Source organism: Delphinus delphis, chromosome 10 (assembly GCF_949987515.2).
Source record: "Delphinus delphis chromosome 10, mDelDel1.2, whole genome shotgun sequence".
NCBI classification, from domain to species: domain Eukaryota; kingdom Metazoa; phylum Chordata; class Mammalia; order Artiodactyla; family Delphinidae; genus Delphinus; species Delphinus delphis.
Window position 1 is genome coordinate 36,683,302 of NC_082692.2, and position 24,115 is coordinate 36,707,416.

The 24,115-nt window shown below is 37.3% G+C and overlaps 1 protein-coding gene across 1 annotated transcript in view; it reads right to left on the bottom strand.

The window, feature by feature from the left end:
• Positions 1–24,115, bottom strand: part of ZFAND3 (zinc finger AN1-type containing 3) — a 323,644-nt gene that overhangs the window by 73,338 nt on the left and 226,191 nt on the right. Inside the window, exon 3 of the mRNA XM_060021890.1 lies at positions 3,652–3,834. Within this exon, the coding sequence (XP_059877873.1) occupies positions 3,652–3,834 (183 nt within the window). The remainder of the gene's footprint in view (positions 1–3,651; positions 3,835–24,115) is intronic.

The window sequence follows — 24,115 nt, forward strand, 5'->3', positions numbered from 1 at the left end:
TCTAGGTTCTATTCTCACTGCTTTTCTTTCTTCTCACCTTTGGCAATCTCACTTAACCCCTAAGGCTTCACTTATCATCTGCATGTGGATGAAGCCAACCTTGACTTCTTTCTCCTGAGCTCCAACTCAAACTGCCCAGTTGAACACTTAAGTCATCATTAAACCTCATATTAGCAAATCTCCTCCTCTCTCCAGATCTATGAAAATCCAAGGTTTACAATAATGAGCTCCACAAGAATTAGGAAATGAGATTAGACTCTGAGAGTTTCACTTGAAAAGTTAAACACATAATGGTTTAAAGCAGTGATGTCATCAGAAAGAGAGAATGGATCTGAAACTGGTAGAACTACACATCCTTAATCAGATTGAAGGTATTTATGTATATATCGAAAGGAAAAATGTGGCAGTCTACAGAAGCCTAGAGTGGCAAGTTATGGAAACACAGGAAGTGCTGTGTCCTAGGGGCTCCAGAGCTCAGGGTAGGTCTAATCCCAAGCAGAGGAGGGAAAAAGGGCATAAAGATGGAATCTCGTACTGAACATAAGACCTTCCCTATATGTCCTCAGAGTGCACCCGACAATCAGCGTGACTCAAACTTTCACTTCATCTAACTCCACTTGTTCTGAGTCCACACTCTGCCATTTGCTATGTAAATCCTTGTTATGGGTCTGCTTCCCATAAAGATCTGACTCCAGAGAAAATATTTTAGTCATACAGTCATATGGATATAGTGTTTTTATTTTCAATCCCTGTTATAAGGATATTTCATGATGAATTAATCAAGTAACTTTTGGTTACCATGTGCGTTTCCACATACCTTAATTTCACAGAAAAAGTGTTGATCTTACCAACATGAATACTTCTATTCTCTGTGGCAGTTATATTTCACATTGCGAATTAACTAATTAAAAGCATGAGTTCTAAAGCCAAATGCCTAAATTTGAATGCTATTCTGGTTACTAGTTTGCTACCACAGGCAAATTACTTGATCTCTTTTTGCCTGTTTCCTTCTATACAATGGGGAAACTGAGTATTTACACCTCAATGAGTTGTCATGAGGAGTAAAAGAAAAAATATGCAAAACATATAGAACAGTGTCTTGCACATAAAGTGCTCAATTAAAGGTAGCTGTTGTTATCTCAGAGCACTTGGGCTGCTCAAGTTGTTTTGATCCTGGCCTGATCCTGGTGTGTGTGAATCCAGTCAGATGCCATTCCATAAGATGAGATTCTGATCAGCTCCAACCTTTCCCTTAGACAAGGAGTTCTTAACCAAAGGCCATAGTGAGCTTTAGAAAAATTTTACTCAAAATTGAGTATAAATGGTTGGTGTCATTTTTCTGAGACAAGGGGCCAGAGCTTTCATCAGCCTCTCAAGAAGTACACAACCCTCAGGCTTCCCTGGTGGCGCAGCGGTTGAAAGTCCGCCTGCCAATGCAGGGGTCACGGGTTTGTGCCCCGGTCCGGGAAGATCCCACATGCCGCGGAGCGGCTAGGCCCGTGAGCCATAGGCCGCTGAGCCTGCGCGTCCGGAGCCTGTGCTCCGCAACGGGAGAGGCCACAACAGTGAGAGGCCCGCGTACCGCAAAAAAAAAAAAAAAAAAGTACACAACCCTCAACAGATTTTTAAAAACAAAACAAAACCTACTGCCTTAACATTATCACTACCATTTTCATCTTTTTTTCTCCCCTTACATAATTTCAACACCTTTGCCTAGGCCTCTATTCAATAGGTTACAATAATTTTAAATTTTTCTCTGTGCAATGTTATCTAGTATAATCCTTCCCATTTTCAATACTGCCATGCTACTTCTGCAAAATAACTGTAGTAATATTACTTCCTTTGCACAAAAACATGACTACTGTCTAACATCCAAATATCTTCGCTGAGCGTTCAAGCCTCTATGGCACGGCCACAATCTACCTGCCCAGCCTTGTCCTCCATAAATGGCCCTAAAGGAGTCACTTGCCATTGCAGAACTCCATGCAGCTTTCCTCCATATTGTGTCTATCTTCAACAGCACCTTCTCCAGTAAACCAACACCCTTCTTCAACAGTCAATGTCTTCAATACGTAAGAAAGACCATTAAAATAGGTGCATACAACCATGTATCAGGGTTTCTCAACCCTGGCATTACTAACATGTCAGGCTGGATAATTCCTTGCTGTGGAGGGCTGTCTGATACAGTGTCAGATGTTTACAGCATTGGGGGGAGGGGGAGGGGCAAACTCACTCCTGGTTGAGAACTAATGATATAAGAAATATATTTAATTTCCGCTGCTAAACAGTAAATTCTTTGAGGACAGGGACTACGGCCTTTTTTACCTTTATATTCTCAACTCTACCTAGTACAGTGGTTTATGATAGGGGTTTAGATAAACATTTGTTCTCTGCTAATCTTTCCAAAGTTAGTAGATAGAACATTCTAACCTACCATATTCCAAGGATTTCTAGATATTCATTAAATTTGAAACACCAGATTTCAACCTGTTAAGTAAAGCTTTTAAAAGGTAAAAAGCTGCTATGTCATAACATCACTACAATTTTCAAACCCTGCCAGTTATAGTTGTGCCCTAAAGGAAATGGTTACAGCATTATAAAGCTTAAGTGGACAATGGACTTCCATATCACATATATGATAATAGTATTCTGTCACTGAGAACTTACAGAAGAGTAAAAGAAACTACTTCCTCCTCCCTTCAAATATCCTATGTTCTATGAAGTATATAGTGTTATCTCGTTAACTGCCTAGAAACACTTGAGGCCCACTTAGTGACAGAGGCAAGGCTTCAATCAAAGGTTCCTAAATCAGGTTAAGTTCCCTAGACCAGTGGTCCTCAATTTTTGCTGCATATTTGAATTCTCTGAAGAATTAAAAAGAACAGATCACTGAGCCTCACTCCAGACCAATTAAATTACAGATTCAGGGAATGGTGCTGAAGATTAAAATTGTTCTAAAAATCCCCAGTGGATTCTAATTTACAGCCAGGGCTGAGAACAACTGCCCTAAACTGGTTCAAAACCTCATGTACCCTGACAGTTAACATAAAAGGCATTCCTTTAAGAAAACTTTAAGCTGGTTCCCTGGTGGCACAGTGGTTAAGAATCCGCCTGCCAATGCAGGGGACACGGGTTCAAGCCCTGGTCCAGGAAGATCCTACGTGCCGTGGAGCAGCTAAGCCTGTGCACCACAACCACTGAGTCTGCGCTCTAGAGCCCGCAAGCCACAAATACTGAGCCTGAGTGCCACAACTACTGAAGCCCGCACGCCTAGAGCCTGTGCTCCACAACAAGAGAAGCCACCGCAATGAGAAGCCTGCGCACCGCAACAAAGAGTAGCCCCCGTTCACCACAACTAGAGAAAGCCCGCGCATAGCAATGAAGACCCAACATAGCCAAAAATAATAAATAAATAAAATAAATAAATTTAAACACACACACACACACACACACACACACACACAAACAACCTTAAGCTCAATGGAAGGCTGAAACTTACTCTCTACCTTGCTGACTTGTGGCCTAAATGTTAAAACTTAATCTTGAATTCAAAGAGCTGCTATCATTTTTTCTGGAAGAGGCATTACCAAGAAACTCTGGATATGATTCTTAGGCTGCTTTCTCTACCACTTCACAGGATCTGAGACTTACACTCCTCTTTACTTGGTGAAGTTACATTCAGTTCTGTCGGAAGCGGCTGCTGGCTGGGACTAAGAGTTGGCGTGGTTATCGAGGTATTGCTGTTGTCACTGGTGGTCTCTTCGGAAAATAAATCTGATTGGCTGTTACTTGTACTTGGAGCGGAATCATCGTCTGGTTGTTTCTTTTGAAAATCTGAAGAGAAAGTGTGAGAAAACCAGTTTAAATAAGGAGTTCACAATTGCCTTGGGTATTAGAAAATAATGCAAGTTAGTATAAAAATTAAAACTAATTTGGGTGATAAAAAGAATTGAAGTAAAATACTGGTCCAAAACACAGAAGGTTGGTAGAGGGTGAGTTAAAGATTTCCAAGATGAGTGGTAGACATACTGATTTTAATGTAAGACTCTGCAAAGCCAAATACATGTTAAAATTTTAGGGTAGGGGTAATCAAGGATAAAACAAATAAAAGTTGTTCAAACCAATAAAGGACAGATAAGAAGGAAAAAACCAGCAGAGGAAAAAAGGGTAAATACAAAACACATAATATGTGGTAGAAGTAAGTACAGATATATCAGTAGTGGTAATAAATGTAAACAGACTAAACTTATCAGTTAAAAGATAGAAAATTCAGACTGAATAAATAAAGTCCTGTTTTATGTAGTTTCCAAGAGACATACTAAAAACATTAACATGAGAGAAAACTTTCAAAGTATATAAACAAAATACCAGGGCTTCCCTGGTGGCGCAGTGGTGGGGAGTCGGCCTGGCGATGCAGGGGACACGGGTTCGTGCCCCGGTGCGGGAGGATCCCACATGCTGCGGAGCGGCTGGGCCCGTGAGCCATGGCCGCTGGGCCGGCGCGTCCGGAGCCTGTGCTCCGCGATGGGAGAGGCTACAACGGTGAGAGGCCAGCGTACCAAAAAAAAAAAAAAAAAAATACCAGCAAATACAAATGATTAAAAAGCCAGTAATAGCTATAGTACTGTTAGGAAATGTAGACTTTAAGGCAAAAGCATTATTAGAGATAAAGAGGATCATTACATAATAGTGAAAAAAAATTACCAGAAATATAAAACAACTCTTAATCTGTATGCACCTAATAACAAAGCCTCAAAATATGTAAAGCAAAAATGATTGTATCTATGGGAAACTGACAATTAGATAATGAATTATTTTCAAACACATTTGGAATATTTATAAAAACTACCTAAAACCTGGATAAACCGTGACCACACATTAGGTTATAAAGCAAAAGTCTCAACAAATACCAAAGAATTAGTAAGATACAGGCATTATTAATTGACCACAGAGCAATTAAGTTAAAAATTGGTAAAAAAAAAAAAATCCTATATATTTGGAAGTTTCTAAAACACACTTTAAACTCATGGGTCAAATTAGAAATTAGAAAATATGTATAATTAAATGATAATGTAATTAGTACTTATCAATATCCATTAAAGATAAAGATGCACATACATTACCTATGCCCCAGTCATTTTATTACTAGGTATATGCCTGACAGAAATTCAACACACAGGTACAAGGATGTTGATTACATACTGTTTGTAATAGTAAAAAGTCAGACCTAAAGGACCATAAATTATATTATATTCAAATAATGTACACAGTGAAAATAGCTATTGCCACACACATCAACATGAATAAATCTCAAAATTATAATGTTGAACAAAAAAGTAAGTCACTAAATAACATAGTAAGACTGTATTGCACAAACCTTAAAAACAGGCAAAACTTCAAATAATATATTGTTTAGGAATATGTATCTATAAACACTAAAAAAATTAACACAATTCAGGAGGGTGGTTACGTCTGAGATTTGGGGGGTGTGAAGTGAGAGCTATGCAGAAATATTCAAAATTATAGACAATGTCCATTGACAGAGAATAGATTAGAGTGATATATTCATTCATATGATGAAATACTCTACGGCAATTAAAATAAATGAATAGAGCTATAAGTACAACAGAAAAATCTCAAAAACAATGTTGAGAGAGAAAAGCAAGCTACAGAAAGATATATATCTAATAATATTTATATAAAAATTTAAAATATGTAAAAACACCATATATTGTTTATTGGTACATAATTACAATATAAAAACATGTGGAAATGATACACCAAATTTAGGATAATAGTTATCTGGGGGTGGGAGGAACCAGGATCTTCAATCCTATCTGTAATTTCTTTTATTTCTTAAAGCTAGTGGTCAGTGTATGACTGTTTAAATTATTATGTTTAGTCTCTGTATGTTTCATTTAAAAAAATCTTATACTAGTCTATGAAGTACAGATTATACTTCACTGCATCAATTCATAAAAGGAACAGAATATCCTGACAACTCCATTTTGCCTTATCTTTTGAACCAAAGAAGCTGTTGCTATTATGTTCTACAACCTCATCAGAATCACTATTCTGACATATTCTGAGCATAATAGCCAGCTAGCATTTATGTTGCATTTACCATGTGCCAGGCACTGAACTAAATGTTTTATGTATTTAACTCATTTACTTTAATCCTCTGAACAACCCTAACAAGGGAGTTATAATTACCACCACTTTACTGATGAAGAAACCGAGGCTCAGAAAATTTAGGTAATTTGTTCCAAGTTAATAGCTAGTAAGTAGCAGGATCAGGATTTAAATACAGATCCATCTGACACGAAAACTCATGGTCTTCAATCTCAACCACAGGATGTAGAATGGTGTGCATTAAACTGGCCCAAGGAAAAGGCCTCCATGTCAAGTCCCCACCCATTTACAGCACCAACGGTGAATGCAATGGATTTAGCCAAAGAACTGCTAACCTGCTGTGCATGCCCATCAGTGATCGAAAGCCTCTACTGCTTCTGTGTATTTATTTCTCCTAGCCACTTTCTTATTCTTCAGTGTTTTGACATTTCAAAATGGCTTATTATCTCAATGTTATTTGTATAGCACCCTCAGAGAAAAAGGTACTGTATAAGTGGAATAAAAATACTGCAGAAGATGCTTCTTTTTTATATCATATCATCTCATTAGTTCTCCTATGTCAATAATCATTGTGTCCCTCCTATAGCCACCTCTCTACCATTTAATTGGAAATGTTATAAGACCCTAAAAGAACTGAAACTGAGTCATCATTGTACTATTTAACAGAATCCCCAATGCCTCGAGACAGACAAACACATAGAATCACTCACTGAGGCACAATAACCCTTTGAAGTTAAATGACATTGGTGTCTAAAGACAATTACCAGGTCCCACCTACATAATCTCCAGCCCATGTTTGCCATGTTCCTTGCTTGATGTTCAGGTACTTTAAGTTTTCTTTTGTGAATCTGCAGCTGTCATAATGCCTTCTTCTGCACCTTCACTGGACGATGGTGTGAAAAAATCATCAGGCTAAAAGTAAAGATTACAAACCAAACTGGCTGCAAACAAGAGAACTTAAGTAGAAACTTTACACATTCTCCATTTCAATTCAATAAAGAAAGCAGAAATAACAGAATTTTACAACCAGAATTAACTTTAAAGCTCTAGCTCAATCCTCTCAGTTTACAGATGAAGAAAGCAAGAGCCAAGAAAGTTAATGCAACTCACCAGAAATTCACAGTTAATTATAAGAGTTTACTAACTCTTAGGCCAAAATTAGCAGCTTGTAGGATACAGAGAGCTTTAGAGTTGGACCTGGATTCAAATTCTGACTTGGCTATTTACTGGGCATATGGCTGAAAGCAAACTGTTTACTCTTTTGTGGCCCTGTCTGTAAAACGAAGGGAGGGAGTTATTTCTACCTCTCAGGATAGTGTGGATTAAACAAGATAATGTACATAAAGTATCTGTGCATGGGTACTCAAAAAATGATAGTCATTAAAGAGCAAAGGTATTTTCCTGGTTTAAAGAAAGAACTATCTCTTCCTTTTAGTCCTGATGTTTGCATTATAGTTCTTACTCTCTTGTTCCTTTCTTTCTGAATCATTCAGCATCCAACTTCTGACTACTGACCAAAAGAAACAGAAGGAAAAAAAATCCCAGGAGTCTACTCCAAGGACAAAGGGGAGCAGATTTATGTCCCATGTAAAAAAGTAAACAATAAAACAGGCAGAGACTGCCTCTCGTTAACTCTACTCTGGAAAGCAGTGCAGGAAAGGAACAGAAATAGTCACTCCATTTGATCCAGACACAGAAAAGACTTGTTCACTTGTTGTTTTACAGTTCTCATATAAATGGGAAAACTAGAGCTCTCCAAGCTTATCCATCTCTTTAAGAAAAACAATTAGGAAAAATAATCTATTTTTGTAAATTGTTAAGAGTTTATGGTATACACAAAGGTATAAACTTGGTCTTGAATAGAGTTTTTCCAAAATAATCTGCTATTTGTAAAACCTAAGTAAAAACCTTTGACCTTTAAAGGGACTGCTGTTGAAAAGTGAACAGAAGCCAAGATCTTGGCAGCTTACCTTATTATCAACTAAGAGAAAAAATAATTTCTCGATGAAGGTACTCCTGAAACCTGCGGTATCCAGAAATGAGATGGTTCCACAAGCTAGAAAAACTGACCTAATGGTACCAGCTGAGCCAAAATGGCCAGTGAAGAAGTCCCTGGGGCTGGTTACAAACATACTCACTAGACATATTTTTTTCTCACAGGTCAGTCTTCTTACTACAAAGTATACCTCAAAAGACTGGGAGCACCAAGAACGCGCACGGCCCCTGCTCTGCCGACAAGCTCATTCACCTGGGCAGCCTCACTGGGACTGTAACTTATCTAGTCATTACTCAAAACTCATATATATGTGTGTGTGTATGTGTGTGTATATGTATGTGTGTGTATCTATGTGTGTGTATATACATATCTCAATAGCTGATCTCTCAGATGTATTACACAGACTTGGCAAGATGCTTAACTCACTTAAACTCCCACCCAGCTTCCAGATTATGGCCATACTATGTGTTTTTGATGATTTCTTCAAGGTAAAGAATACCCAAAAGTGATTTGGAAAGGACTTCACTAAACTTTCTTTCTTTGAAAATTATTTTTAAAAAACCCTCCTTGGTAACCTACTTTTTGCTCTTAGCAATACATACATTTTTTACAGATCTCTGTGATCGCTACACAGAATGTCCACTTATAATATAGAAATTAAACTAATTCACTTTTGTTATACATTTGCAATTACCAATTTTTCACTATTATAAGCAGATTTCATCAAACTTCCTCAGGTTATGTTGCTAGAAGTAGATCAACTAGGTAGAAGAGGACGCACATTTTTAAAGCATTTGGCACATATTGTCAAATCCTCCTGGTGCAGCACCCTGTGATTTCCCACAGCACAAGCCTTACTATGGCATGTCAGAATCATCTGTTCACTTCTCCGTCTCCCACATTATACAGGCCTGGGACAAAAACAGTGCTCCACAAATGTTAACTAAATGAGTAAGTGGCCAAATGTTTTTTAGTAGAAAGCCCATCACTGGATTACATTTAAAATTATTTTATCAATTGTTATTTTAAACCCTTCAAACACTATTCTGTGTGCCTCTAAGGGCAGTCCTAGCATCATCTGGTTTAGCATTTCTAAAAGACGAAGTGCTGCGAATTCCTGTTTTCATAATCAATAAGGAGAGATGAGAAATTCAACTGCATTTGTTCTAACTCACTCATTAAATCTGTTTGGCCACTAATAAGGTTTCTGTATCATTATTACAGACACTAAAGCTGGGTATAAAGAAAATTAAAGGAGGTGAAAGAGGAACTAAGAATGAAGTGCCTGCTATGAGGCAAGGCACTCTGTCAGAGGCCTTACGTTCATTTTCTCATTTAATCCTCAAAATAAACTGGGTGGTAGATGTCATCCCCATATTTCAGCAGAGGACAGGGGGCATGGCAAGTTTGGGCAACCTGCCCCCTCCTAACAAATGCCAGAGCTAGGGTGAGAGGCCCAAATTCGTGTAATTCTAGTATTCTACTTCCCACTACAGCGTGAATCACTGAAGCAACCACAGCCCAGCTTGCAGGGGTGACTTTTCCAGTTCCCAATTTCCATTCCCAGGCTCAAACTCCATCGGACTCTATATCACAGATTACAATTCCACATTCCCACTGGAAGCTTTAATTTGGTATTTCACACCATAAAATGCTTCATGTTTCCAGTAGCCAATTAAAGTAAAATAGAAATGTGGACAATAAAAATTTAATTCTGATATCTCAAAAGTTTGGTTCATGCAAAGCATAGTATAAAAGCCTCCTTTAACAAAACAGGGCCCTTTCTCTTTTCTTCGTCTCTTCTCCTAATTTATCTCCATAACAGACTACAGCTTCCATTCATAAGCACATTTCTGTTTTCAAAGCTTCACATTCCCACCTCAACCACAAATCTTAGATATCTTACTTTAAAAAGCTACAAAGCTGTTAGCAGTAGTCAACCAATTCATAAGCCAGGGTTCTAGCCTCCTAATTAAAATCTTAATAAAATTCTAGTATTTGAATGTTAATCTGGGTTAACAGCCTCAAAAAAAGACAAACTGGTTTAAATAAGAATTAGCAAGAACCAAAGGAGAACTAATTACTATTATTAAAGCCTTAAAATACACTCGCTCACCTTGGATCCTAGCTTATGGGGAAAACTGTGATCTGCTCAATGTGGCTGTGTTCATTTAACCTTTCTTTCATGAGTAATCTCTTCTAACTTCTTTAAAAAACAAAACCAAAAACCTTTACCCTACCAAATTCTCTCTCATGATGATTCCTTCCCTTTAAAATTCAGACTCTTGGGCTTCCCTGGTGGCGCAGCGGTTGAGAGTCTGCCTGCCGATGCAGGGGACGCGGGTTCGTGCCTGGGTCTGGGAAGATCCCCCATGCCGTGGAGCGGCTGGGCCCGTGAGCCATGGCCGCTGGGCCTGCGCGTCCGGAGCCTGTGCTCCGCAGCAGGAGAGGCCGCAGCAGGAGAGGCCGCAGCAGTGAGAGGCCCACATACCGCAAAAAGAAAAAGAAAAAAAAAAAAAATTCAGACTCTTCATCGACTGATTGATACTGTTTTGATACTGACTGACACTTTCAAACAAGTTTTAAAAACACACACACATATGTATATGTATATATACACACACCCACATACCATATATATATCCTGTTGAGGATAAATGACTCCTGTCCTGTGTTCCCTATGTATGCCCACAAATTTGTCTACTTTGAGGTATTACCTCAGAAATTAAAAGGGACCTTGTCTTCTGTCCTTTTCTGGGGATGGTGCCAACATTCTCCTAGAGACTGAAGTCAGAAGCCTGGGAATCATTTCAGACTCCACATTCTCCCTCTCTTAATTCTACATCTCAAAAATCACCAAGTCTAGTCTTTACCACTCCTAAATATCTCTGGAATCCATCCACTTCTCTATTTCCGCTCTAATCTAAGTCATCATCATCTGTCAGATTCCTTCAATAGCATGCTAACTGATTTCTTTGTATCCTATCCTTTCTTGGCCCACACTCTAATTCATTCTACACAAAGCAGAGTGATATAAAAAACAAATTTTGACACAGTCATTTTCCTCCCTAAACCCTGAATGAGCTTCCATTACCTTAATAATCATATCCAAATTCCTAAACATGGCTTACAAGTTAGAAGTCTCTCCATGAACTGGCTTCTGGCTATCTCTTCAGTCCCGTCTTAAGCCACTGCTCCTCCTCTCCCCGCTCCTGCTTCAGCCATACTGGAGTGCTTTTGCTTTTTTCTGAACACTATTATTTTTCTCATCCTGGAGTACTTTGATCAGGCATGTGGGAGACGCTTTTTCTTTATCTTGCTATTCACCTTGGTAACTCCTACTCATTCTGAACCTTAACTTAAGCACTCTTTCCTCAGGGAGGCTCTTAAGATTAACCATAGAAGACACTTAATAAATATTTCTGGGTGAATGAATGAATGTCTTATTGACTGTACATCCCAGTCCCTAGCAAAATGCCTGCCACACAATATACAATATAGATTTGTTGAATTTAACTTATTTGATACTGGTGAACATACCAAGTTTAAAAACATTTGTTCTCTCAGACATTAATAAGTAGACTTCAAATTGCTATAAAATGTATTTCTAGGAAACAAGAATGCAACTACATACAGTAGAAATATTAAGCACCCCCGTCAATAAACAGATGTTTGAATTTTACAAACTATCCCTGCACATATAAACTTTTTCTTCCTTACTACACACCACAGGTAACTGGTTCTGATAGAACTCAAAAGGTCTCTCAAGTCCTGTTTGCTTAGATTCAAACCACAAAGCTGCAAGCTTTTATTTCAGAATACTAGAAATAACACTAGACTGGCTCCCAAAAGCATGTCTTCAAATGCTTCCTGCGAAAGTAGGCAGTAGAGAATATATGAAGGTGACAAAGCTTATAAGCAAAACTCTTACGAGTAATTAGGCTTATTTTATAATCTGGTTTATCACTGAAATTATACAGTCCCTAAATTCTTCACACCTATAGCACCTACTGCTCAGAACTGTGAACTAGCAAAAAAAAAAAAAAGTTATTTGGAAGAAGGCTTGTTTCTTATACAGCATTTATTGCGCAGACTATACAGTTTTCCCAGCAATAGTGTCTCATATTCATTTACAGGGCATAAATTAACATGTTAACATTATAGCAAATACCTAACAATCCATTAGTACTACAATAACATAGTGCACAAGAGACACATTTACCTCATTTTGGTCTAACCTCAAAAACGTGTCAATTTTCTAAAAAACTGAAAACACAAGGAGAAGTTTTCTGAATATTGTGACATTAATCTAGTTTCAACAAAATGAGAATTTGATGGTGTGTGTGCATATACATACATCCTACACATACAGCTCAACCATCAAAATAAACAATAGAGTAGGTATATTGTGTAAATATTAGACAAAGCTGACAAAATAAAACAGGCAAATAGAACCAAAAAACGAACCAAAAACCTCTGACCTATCTGTTTACAGCTGATCCTTGGTACCGTTTAAAGACCTCCCTCAAACCAACAGTCCTTACTGTCATTCATGAATCATCGGATGGCACAGGTGTGACATGAACATAACTGTTGGAGAGGCTGGAGCCCGGAAGATTTTTTTCACTTCAGACCGAAGGTTACAAATGGCCCAGAAAGACTTCAGTGACAACAGAACAGAAAATTAGAAAAGCTTTGGGAATACACTAGAAAAAGAAAATCCTCCTTTTTTAGATCCTTGATTGTTTTTATAATTGTATGCACAGTCTTCATGCTACCAGCCCTTCATTTTACCATGTAGAAGTGACAGGAGAAAAGGCAAAACAAACACAAAACTCCCTCTCACTGGCCCTCCCTTTTGGGGAAGTGGAAGGAGAGCAGTGTTTGTGCTCCTGCCCACTGATACCCTTGTAATTTGGTCCTCTTTGTCTTTGCTCCCCTCCATGGGTGACGGGCAGCTCTTGCCTTTAATGATATTTCATTTCCACTTAGTTCTCAGTCTCACCATCTCACATCAGGGTCACACAGCCCACCAAGCTTCAGTCCTCCTACAGTTAAGCCCTATTGGCAAGCTGAGCACTTCACGTTTCAGGAAATTCAACTCAGGGTGGTGGTGGTGTTAACTTTTGAGACACACTTTCCCTTATGATAAAACTTGCAAATGTTCAGCACAAATAATTATTTTTCAAACAGTGCCATTTTAAGAATGGCAACCTCTTTCTCAAAAAGTTAATAGACCACACATTGGTTTAAACTGCTAAGAGAAATTTTTTTGAAGGATGAAGTGATAGGTTTGCTAACATTTTATTACATCTATTAAAGCATATCAGGGGATGTTCAGCAAAGACCATGATTTTCACAAGATCCAAAGATCAGGGCTAACTGACTAATGTTTATCCGATGAACTCGAGGTAGCAAAAGAATATATAATGCCTGTATGATTCACAATGCCCAAAAAGGCATTTGTCTAATAATAGAAAGAGTACATGTTCTCTCTGAAGAACACGATGGATAGTTATTAAAAAGCTGTAGCATAAAGTAAGGGAAAACTTGTCCTTCACGTAATGGTTACCAGGTAAAGACCTAAGAGATTTTTTCACTCATGAGGAAAGCTCGTGCAGTTACCTACAGATCCTCTGTCATAGTGTGGTGTTTAGGAATGCAGAATCAGACCGAGTTCACACCCTGGCTCAACCTCTTAACTGTTGTGTGACCTTGGGCGAGTTATTCAACTTCTCTTCCTTCAGTTTTCTCCTTCTCTAAAATGGGAATAACAATCACATCTACTTCATAAGGTTATTATGTGGATTATATTAGATAATTACACGTGAAAAGTTTCAGAACAATGCCTGGCTAGTAAGTCTCAAATTAACTGTGGACTTTTTATTACACTTCTGCCTTCTTGCACACAATTTAAATATTTGCTAGTTTGAGACTGTGACAATGAAAAATAATTTCTCTGGAGCCAATGAATGAACAGAAGGGAATTATATCTAACTCGTCTTCATAACAACGCACACTAGGTAAGCCAATCTGGGCTTATAAACTCAAAAGTTTACAGGGACCAGGTAGATATTATAAATGTACAAAGTCAGCTGGCTTAAAGTAGCAGGAAGTGATGGTTACTGTGGCTAACTGGCAAGTGTAAGCCTCGCCTAAAGGTATCTGATTCCAAACTTAAAAACAAAATTAAAAACCTCCAAATACAACATATCTGTGCCCTGGCAAGCCTGCAGTTTATAAGATGCCTGATTTAAATAGAGACAAAGTAATTATTATATAAAAGTTTTGTACACTGTATTATCAATTCCACATATTGGTAAGGAAATGATTCATGAGATATACGTGCTTAGAGCAAATAGGAAAGTATAGAGATACAACACAAAGAGAATCAGACAGACCTATGTTTGAATCCTGGCTAAGCTAATCAGAAGCTGTGTGACCTCAAGAAAGTTACTTACCCAATTTATGATTGTTTCCTCATCTGCAAAAATGTTGAAGACCTATCGTCTAGGATTGTTGTGAGAATGGGAGATAATGTGGGTGTCCCCCACATTACAGAGGTGTTGCATAAATTTCTGAATGAATAACAAGTGAGTGTCAAAACCCTCATGTAGGTCTAGAACAGAGATTCTTAACCTAGGGTTCTTATATCAGCTTAGGCTAATGTATGCTGCAATTACAAATGACCCTAAAACCTATGTGCTTACCACAACATTTGTTGTTTTTGCCCACATGTGTCTTCATTCCAGGAATCCAGAGTGAAAGAGTGGCCCTAACTGGGACACGACTGGTCTTGTGGCAGAGAGAACAGAGCGATGTGTAACCATACCATGGCTGTTAAAGTTTCCATTCATTAGTGACATATGAATTTTTCTGTTCACCTTTAATTTGTTAAAAGATGTCTCATGGTCAAGTCTGATGATGAAGACAGGGAAGTATAATCCTCCCACTGGAAGGGGTGGCAAACACCTGGGAACCATAATAAAACCTAGGGTTCATAACATGTGTGCACAGAAAATTTTGCATATAATTCTGGATTAATCTTATGAAATTATATGCAATACTGTATATACATACAGGCCCATTTTTCCCCTCAGAAAATAGAACACAGATATTATATTCTGAAAGGTATCACAGACTAAAAGGGCCTAAAAGAAATCAGATTGAGTTTGAAAGAAGTCAAGTCTCAAAAATATGGCCATTACTAGTAATTTTATAACACTAGAGCAATACAACAGACCTAACTCTGGTTTTCTGAGTTGCTGATAACTGTGACAGTGTGGGCTGGGGAAATAGTCTGAATTTTCTAACAGGCTCCATCAAATTCGATTATTGTCTTATGAAAATCTGAGTATATGAATTGCAGTAAAACTACAGTAGGCTGATAACCGGTTTATTGAAAATAAAGTCTTCTCTGAGAAAACTGTGATTTCCTGACAACTGAAAACCCTGTGCTTTATAAAATACAAGGCAGTCTGACCCTAATTCAAAATTTAATTTGTTTTAAATTAACAAGGCCATGTTATGTTTATTTTATTTTATTTCTCTTTTAATGATTATAACCCAGTCTTGTTCCTGATTCTCAAATGGATGAAGGCTACTAAGTCAATGTGCTGAAATATTTATAGTTCCCTACCAAATGGGAAAAATAAGCTATTAGAAAATTCTTCTTAGGAACCAACTGCCTTATACTAACCAAGTAATCCAATCTGATTTTGTCTAAATTTCATTTAAGCAGGTGAAATCTGACATAACTCATTTTTAAAATTGTTTTTCCATTTGGGAATATGCTTTTATTTCACTTGCAACTGTTGGTAAATGCGTTTTGAATGGGATGAGGAAGAGGAAGTTATCCATTTAAAAATAATCTTTCAAATATTTAATGGCATGTGATACAGGCAAATTCTTCCTTTTAAGGTCATAATAGTACTAAACAAATTAAGTGTTGATGTTCTGTGTAGATACAACTCTAATTGTCCCTTACTCTTATTCTAGGTAGCCCAACAAGCGGCCATGTAATTCAAATCCTTTATAAACTTCTAATTTACGCAATTAAATTTGGGCTTAGATGTTACATTAGTTTGCGAGACTCTGCTTCCTATATTAACTCTGACCAGTAAGAAAAAGGAAAATGAGATACACTTCATGGGACTTTCCTGGAGGTCCAGTGGTTAAAACTCCATGCCTGCAAGGGGCGCACGTTCAATCCCTGGTCGGGAACTAAGATCCCACATGCCACGTGGCATGGCCAAAAAAAATTTTAATTTAAGAAAAAGAAAAAAGAGATACACTTCAATTGTCACCACCAATACTCAGCCTTTATAGATAATGCCCTTGGCTTCTAATAGGAATGCTATTAAGAAATAGCCACATAAAACACACCACTTTTTTTTTAGTTGAAGTATAGTTGATTTACAACATTGTGTTAGTTTTAGGTGTACAGCCTAGTGAGTCAGTATTTTTGCAGATAATATCCCATTATAGGTCATTACAAGAAAATGGGTATAATTCCCTATGTTATACAGTATACCCTTGTTGCTTATCTATTTTATATATAGTATTGTATTTGTTAATCCTATATCCCTGATTTGTTCTTCCCCCACTTCCTCTCCCCTTTGGTAACCACAAGTTTGTCTTCTATATCTGTGAGTCTGAAACACACTACTTTTTGAAGGGCTGTTACTGAGAACATGGTTCACTACTCTTCTCACTGTCTACTTTAGAGCTCACAGGATGTTGACCTTTGAACTGTTTGCATTTCCATTTTTGCTTTGACTCCTAGGAAGCTCAGATCTCAATCTGTACTCTGTCTTGAATGGTTATACAGAGGTTTATGGCATGAATTTGTGTTGACATTCTTCGTCTTTATCTTACTAATCAATGTAAATTTTCCCTTTGTCTTGATTTCTTCTTTTAAAAAGAAAAAGCATATTGTACTCTATGTTATTTTTTACTAAACTACCATTTTTTGGAAAGTAATGATAATTAAATAAAAATAAATACCATAATCTCATTTTTATGTGGGGATTTCATAAAGATAAACATCTGTAAATAATACATATTTATGCCTGTATCTATATTGAAGTGAAGGCTACTAATAAAACCAAAAAGGTAAGAAAATTACTAGAAAATGTATGAGTATATCAAGTTAGGAATAAAATTCTACGTGGACTGCATTATATTTTCTGTATGAGGAGCCCATAGTTATGGTTGTTGTTTTTTTGTTTTTGTTTTTTTCATTTTACCTTTCAGGGCAAAGAAGGCATGCAGAAGAAATATCAACTAAATAGAACTGAACAGGTTTTAAGGCAAGACATGCCAAGTCTAAGTAACAGATCTAAAAATGTGAGGAGCTGAAAAGTAATGGACAAATGAAAATGAACAGAGGATGCTTAGGAGGCTAGGTATAACATTGCCAAAGCAGTACAACAATTTCCCTTGCAGCTGACACCTCAGTTGTCTCAGCACAAATCATACAAACCTAAGAAAGATCTGCTTCATCACTTTTGCATCTTCACATGTACTTTATCAAAAAACATCTCCCCAGTACAACCAGCCCCAAAGCTCCCATTTCATGAAAGTGATTTACCATTTCACTTGACTCTATATGTGAATAACACTGTAGTGCAAACTCAAGGGAAAAGGCTAGCATGTCAAGAAAGGCTACAGCACATTCACAATTTCTCTTTTAATACTGTGTTTATCCATTTGATCGATGTTAAATTCCATTCATCTTTTTTCCTAAAAACTATAAAACTGAGAGTGACAAGGAAAATTACATTCTCTTCAGCCAAGTTCTTGCTGAGACATTTGAGAGGCTGGCATTCCAAGTCAAGAGTGAATAGTGGCTCTAGCAAGCAGGAGCTCAAATTCTGCAAGAAAGCTAAAGGATGAGCTTTTGTTTCAATTTTACTCATTTCAGATAGAGAAAACATTATAATTACAAACTTATCTGCATAGATAACAATGTTTCCCCCCACAAATCATTTAAAAAGTAAGGGCACTGACTAGGCCTTACTGTCAACCAAATTAAAATCCAGCAATACTTTTAAAAAAAAAAATCAATCTTTTCCATTAACCATGTCGTCATAGTCAGAAATAAATGCACCAAAGGTAGTAATTAGTATATTGCGATGGATGGATGGATGGATGGATGGATGGGAGGATGGGAAGGAGGAAGGGAGGGAGGAAGGGAGGAAAAGGGTGCAGAGGATTAATGGGAGAAAAATAGCAAAACTGACTTATACTAGGAGTAATTATAATTGTAGGGACAGATTAAAGACTACGGACTAGGTTTTTATTGGACTTTTTTATTGGTTTTTGTTTAATTGGCTATAAGTAATGATATAAGAGAAGTGATTCTTTGTGACTACTCCAGTGACAGACCTTGTCACAGAATCTACATTCTTCACCTTGTCATTTTAAAATAATTTCAAAGAATATACTCATGTAATTTTGGAACTGAAAAGCTTTTATAAATAATCTAGTACAAGGTTTTTGAGCTAAAAACAATTTCAAAGGTACCACCAGCATTTTAAAGAAACAGAAAAGAAAATATGAGAATGCCCTGCAGATAGTAAGGTTAAATTTTGTTTTATAAAACTTTGTTATACATATGTACTAAGCCCATACATATGTGTATACTGATTCACAATGCAAAATGTATTTCTTATTGTAGGACGTAATAAAAAAGTCAAATACCAATGATCAAATACATCTTCATTCTACAGATGAGGAAACTGAGGCACAGAGAAGGAAAGAAGTAGACTTGTTCCGGACATCTTAGTCACTGAAGTAGGAGATGAGAAACACAAAAATGTCTGATCCTACAAGGCAAATGCACCCCACTATGAATGCTAATCCATAACTTTCCCAAGTAGGTTTTATATACTGCTAATCATCTGTTCTTTAAAATACCCCTTAAAAGTCTGGTATGGCATTCAGACAGTTGTGAACTATTAGTCCTGAATAGCACTAAAAGAAAGATAAACCCTTCTTGATCTGTCTACTTCTCTTGCAGATGTTTCTTCTAGCTGAAAGCCAGTAATGACAAAAATATCCTTATGTTTTTTAAAAAGCAGTTCAAGAAATATATATCAAAAGTTTAAATGAGCATACTTTCCCCCCCTCAAACCAGCCATAGGGGTGAAATGTGCATATTTTACAATCCAGCATTTTCACTTTAAGAAAATTGTTTTAAGGAAAACAAAAGAAGTACAAAAAGGTTTGTTTATTTGTTTGTTTGTTTTAAATGGTGATCTGAGAAAAGAACATAGAAGTCAGCTTGAAAAGATTCACAGTGGCCATATCTGGGACATTTTGAGCATTAAAGACAAAAAAAGACAGTAATGGATTATAATGTACTGCATAAAATAGGAATTCATGGGTTCATATTGATATAATTTAAAAATGAGGGAGAAGGGAAAGCTCTTGTTACAGCAGAAAGCAAACCAATAAATATAGAAGAAATATGGTTAATAAAAATCATCAATGGATGCTAAAACTAGTGGGTGAAATTTTGATGAGGAACAGAATACTTATATAGTCTCAAAGCAACTCCTCACAAATTCCTTATTAATTAGAAAGGAAACATAGTAATTTTATAGTGGAGAAACCTGGGGATTTCACCTTAATCACACACCTCCTGATACGATGCAATGAGGATACAAACATCACTTTTGCAATATTCCTCTCAGAAATGCGTAACTTGAATCTAATCATAAGGAAACATCAGACAAACACAAATTGAGGAACAGTCTACAAAACAGTTGACCTGAATTCCTAGTGTCAAGGTCAAGAAAAACAAATAAAAACAGGCTGAGGGACAATTCCAGACTAAAGGAGACTAAAGAGACATAACAATTAATTAATTAATTAATTGACTAATTTGTTTTTTAATTTTTTTTGAGACATGACAATTAAATGTGATGACAAACTCTGATCTGGTGGTGGTGGGGGAGAATAGCATAAAAAGGGCTATGAGACAAATAATGAAATTTGAGGGACTTCCCTGGTGGTGCAGTGGTTAAGACTCCACACTCCTAATGCAGGGGGTCCAGGTTCCATCCCTGGTCAGGGAACTAGATCCTACATGCATGTTGCAACTAGGAGTTCACATGCCACAACTAGGGAGCCTGCCTGCCACAACTAAGGAACCCACATGCCACAACTAAGGAGCCTGCCTGCTGCAACTATGACTCAGTGCAACCAAATAATAAATAAATAAATAAATATATATTTTTTTAATTTGAATATGGTCTGTGGATTAGATAATAAAATGGTATCAGTATTAGATTTCTTGATTTTGATCATTTTACGGTGGTGGTTATATAAGAGAATATCCTTGTTCTAAAGGAACTACACAGTGGAAATATTAAGGATAAAAAGGCATAGTGTCTAATTTATACTCAAATGGTTCAGGAGAAGATGTGTTTGTGACTGTGTGTGAGTGACAGATAGAATGATAAAACAAATGGGGTAAACAACTGCTGAATCTGCATAAAGGATATACTCGTTTGTTCTATTATTTTTTGCAGCTTTTCTTTTTAAGTTTGAAATTGCATCAAATAAAAATAGTTTTTAAAAGGTGTGTAAACGGAAGCAACCCAAGTAGCCACTGGTGAGTGAATTAATAAAACATAGTATATGCATGCAATGGAATATTATTCAGCCTTAATGAGGAAGGGAATTCTGTCACATGCTACAACATGGATGAACTCTGAGGACATTATGTTAAATGAAATAAGCCAGTCACAAAACGACAAACTGTATGATTCCACTTATATGAGGTATCTAGAGTAGTGAAATTCACAGAGACGGCAAGTAGAACGGTGGTCGCCAGGGGCTGGGGGAGAAGGGAATTGAGAGTTGCCCTTTAATGGGTATGGAGTTTGTTTTGCAAGATGAAAAGAGTTCTGGAGGCTGGCTGCAAGACAGTGTGAATGTACTCAACACTACTGAACTGTACACTTAAAAATGTTCAAAATCGTAAACTTATGTGAATTTTACCACAATTTAAAAAATCTAATATATATATAATGAATTTCTTTAAAAAGATATATACAAAAATAGTAATTGCAACCTTTTCTGTAACAGTGTTAACCAAAATGTCCTTCAAGAGGAGAGGAGAGGAGGCAGGTCTTGTATGTACACAGACAGTGGAACAAAGGTGGAAAATGTAGGCTTACAAATACTACATTTAATATACTACTTGTGCATAAAAATAAATTGTTTAGGGTCTTTCTTGTTGTTGTTCTTTTATCCATTTTGCCCCTAAAGTCTAATAGCGATACACTGTAAGTTTAGGGGTAGTAATATCCAGGTGGTAGAATTAAGAAGGGAAATATTTTCTACACTTATGTCATAATTGACTTTTTTTAAACAATCAGTATGTATTTTTTAATATTGAAAACAAAACATAGAGAACATGACAAATACCTGCATTCTCACCACCTAGATTCAATGAATTTTAGTATCTGTTGTATTTGCATTACGTCTGTATGCCATCAATAGGCTAGAGGGTAATACAGCTTTCTAGCAGAGCTGCTTCTACCCTTAGGTTCCTCAGTACAGCAATGGCAGATGAAAAGACAGGATAAGATGCATAAGACCAGAGGACTTGGACCAGCAGATGAATCTTCGAAGCTCTCCTTTGGCTGAACTGCAGAGAAGCCTTGGAAGCCCCCTTCCCCATACGTGGATGCCCATGAAGGAGCAGAGTGTGGCCCCCGACTCTGTTTTTACTCTGTACCCTGTCCATTCTTGGGCACTTGTATTAATTGGCTCATACCCTTCCACACAACCCCGTCATAGATAATAGATATTAAGACCATGTGATGGAAAAGTCAGTCCCTGCAAGATTACGGACGTGCAGTTTCGGAAATTAATCTTTGATTCACCCAACTTTGCAGTAAACATTTAGTAACATGCTGGGTTTGCTATCAGTTATTTATACTTGGTGAACAGGCAGTCACTTGGCTGGTCTCCAGAAGAGCTGGGAGGGGACATGAGAGCACAACCTATACACTCACCCTTCAACAAAATGACAAAGACGAGCTTTTTAAAGGGCCCAAAAAGAGTTCTCATCCTAATTAAGGAGTACTGGCAGTGACTGGGTGCCCCTGTGTGGCTCCTCCCCAAAGGGAAGTGCTACTGTGCCCCCTGCTCTGGGATAAGCTGTTTCCTTTATTTACATTAAAGCATATATACCTTTTACCTAGCAGCCAATGCCTTTCAATTAATTATATCAACATCAGCTAAGTGCATGGGCAACCTGGATTGTGGGGACATTTTTATCAAGAAGTTGTTATCTAAGCACTTACGTTTAAAATGGTGATGAGTTGGTGGCTATAATGCTTGTTAAACAAGTGCCATTAAACTTTGTGAACCAAAAATCTGAACTGTGACACACTCCAAATTCTTCGTGGAGACAAGTGAATACTGGGTCAGCTTAAAGGAAAATGTAAGTTATTATACTTATTTAAGGACAAAAATGTTTGACACAATTTATGCATGAAATCAGGACTCAGAGGGAAAAAAGATTTTCAAGTCTTATTTATAATGCATTCCTGTACTATGGATACGCCTATTTCCTTTAATTAGCTAGAATTCCCCGACCATGCTTATCCTGATCAGAATGTTACACTTCATGATTTGAAAATCTGAGATGAGTATATGGCAAGAAACAGTGTTTACTGACATGCTAGAAGGTGAATTCCACTCAACTACCCTGAGCTTGAACCCCAGCTTGCATCAAACATCAGGAACACCACAACAGGAGGGCTACACCAAGGCCTGGCTATCACTCAGATAATACTAAAAACATTCTCTACTCATTTCCTGACATTTTACGTTGTGCGTGTTTACCTATTACACTTTACAGCCCTTTTAGAGGTTCTAAGCTAGAAATGGCCGTGGGATTCCTATTCTCTGTTCCGAAAGTGACTCAATAGCTCAGAGAAAGAAAAAAAAATGTCAGGTTAGCAGGATATCATATGACTATGGTTGAGATTCTGCTCCTTAGGCAAAAACTACATTATGTTCTACACAAGCTCTGAAGCGACAAGCAGAATTAAATGGACAAGTGTTGTCTGTTCAAGTGAGAAAAGTATACATTATATAGAAACTGAATTCTGATTTTATAAGTTTTTGGATATACCATCAGATAGTTTAGCTTTTAAAATATATCCAGGTATTTAATATTACATGTTAAAATTTGCTTACAACTTAGCTTAAGTTTATTTCTATTTGGTTCATTTCTATCTGTCGATACTCTATTTGATTAGTCACTGTAATCATACCTTCCTTTAAACATATTATATAATTTTTAAACATATTAAAATTTGAAATCTGTGTCTAAGTCCAACATCTGGGCCTACTGAAAGGCAGTTCCTATTGCCTGTTGTTTTTTTTCCCTACATATGGTCATACTTCCCTTTTTTTTTTGCATGTCTTATAATTTTTTGTTGAAAACTGGGCATTTTAGATAATATATTGTACCAACTCTGGTTACTTACTCTCCCTGTTTGTGGGGCTTTTGTTGTTGTTTGGTTAGCTGGTTGGTTATCTGTTTAGTGGCTTGGTTGTACTAATTCTGTGATGTCTATTTACCCTGCAGTGTGCAGTTCAGACTTTCCAAAGTCCCCGTTCAGACTTTTCCGTTGTTTTTATCTTTTAGCCGAGATTCCCATGGGTCACCGCTGGGTCCACATAAAGCACTTATTGATCAGAGGTTGTACTTAAGCCTCCTTAGCCAGTTAGGTTTTCAACCTCTTAATGTTTGTGTGGCTTGGAGACTGCCTTCACTTTTCAAGGAATTTATGATTTTGTCCTGCATTCAACTAGGGAACGGTAGCTTGCAGGTACTCTCTCTACTACTAGGAGGGTGCAGCCTTGGGCATTCGCACAGTCTTCCACACCACCAGTGATGAATGTGCAATGTGGCTTTCCAGGAATTCCCCCGGCGTCAGAATAACTTATTGTTTA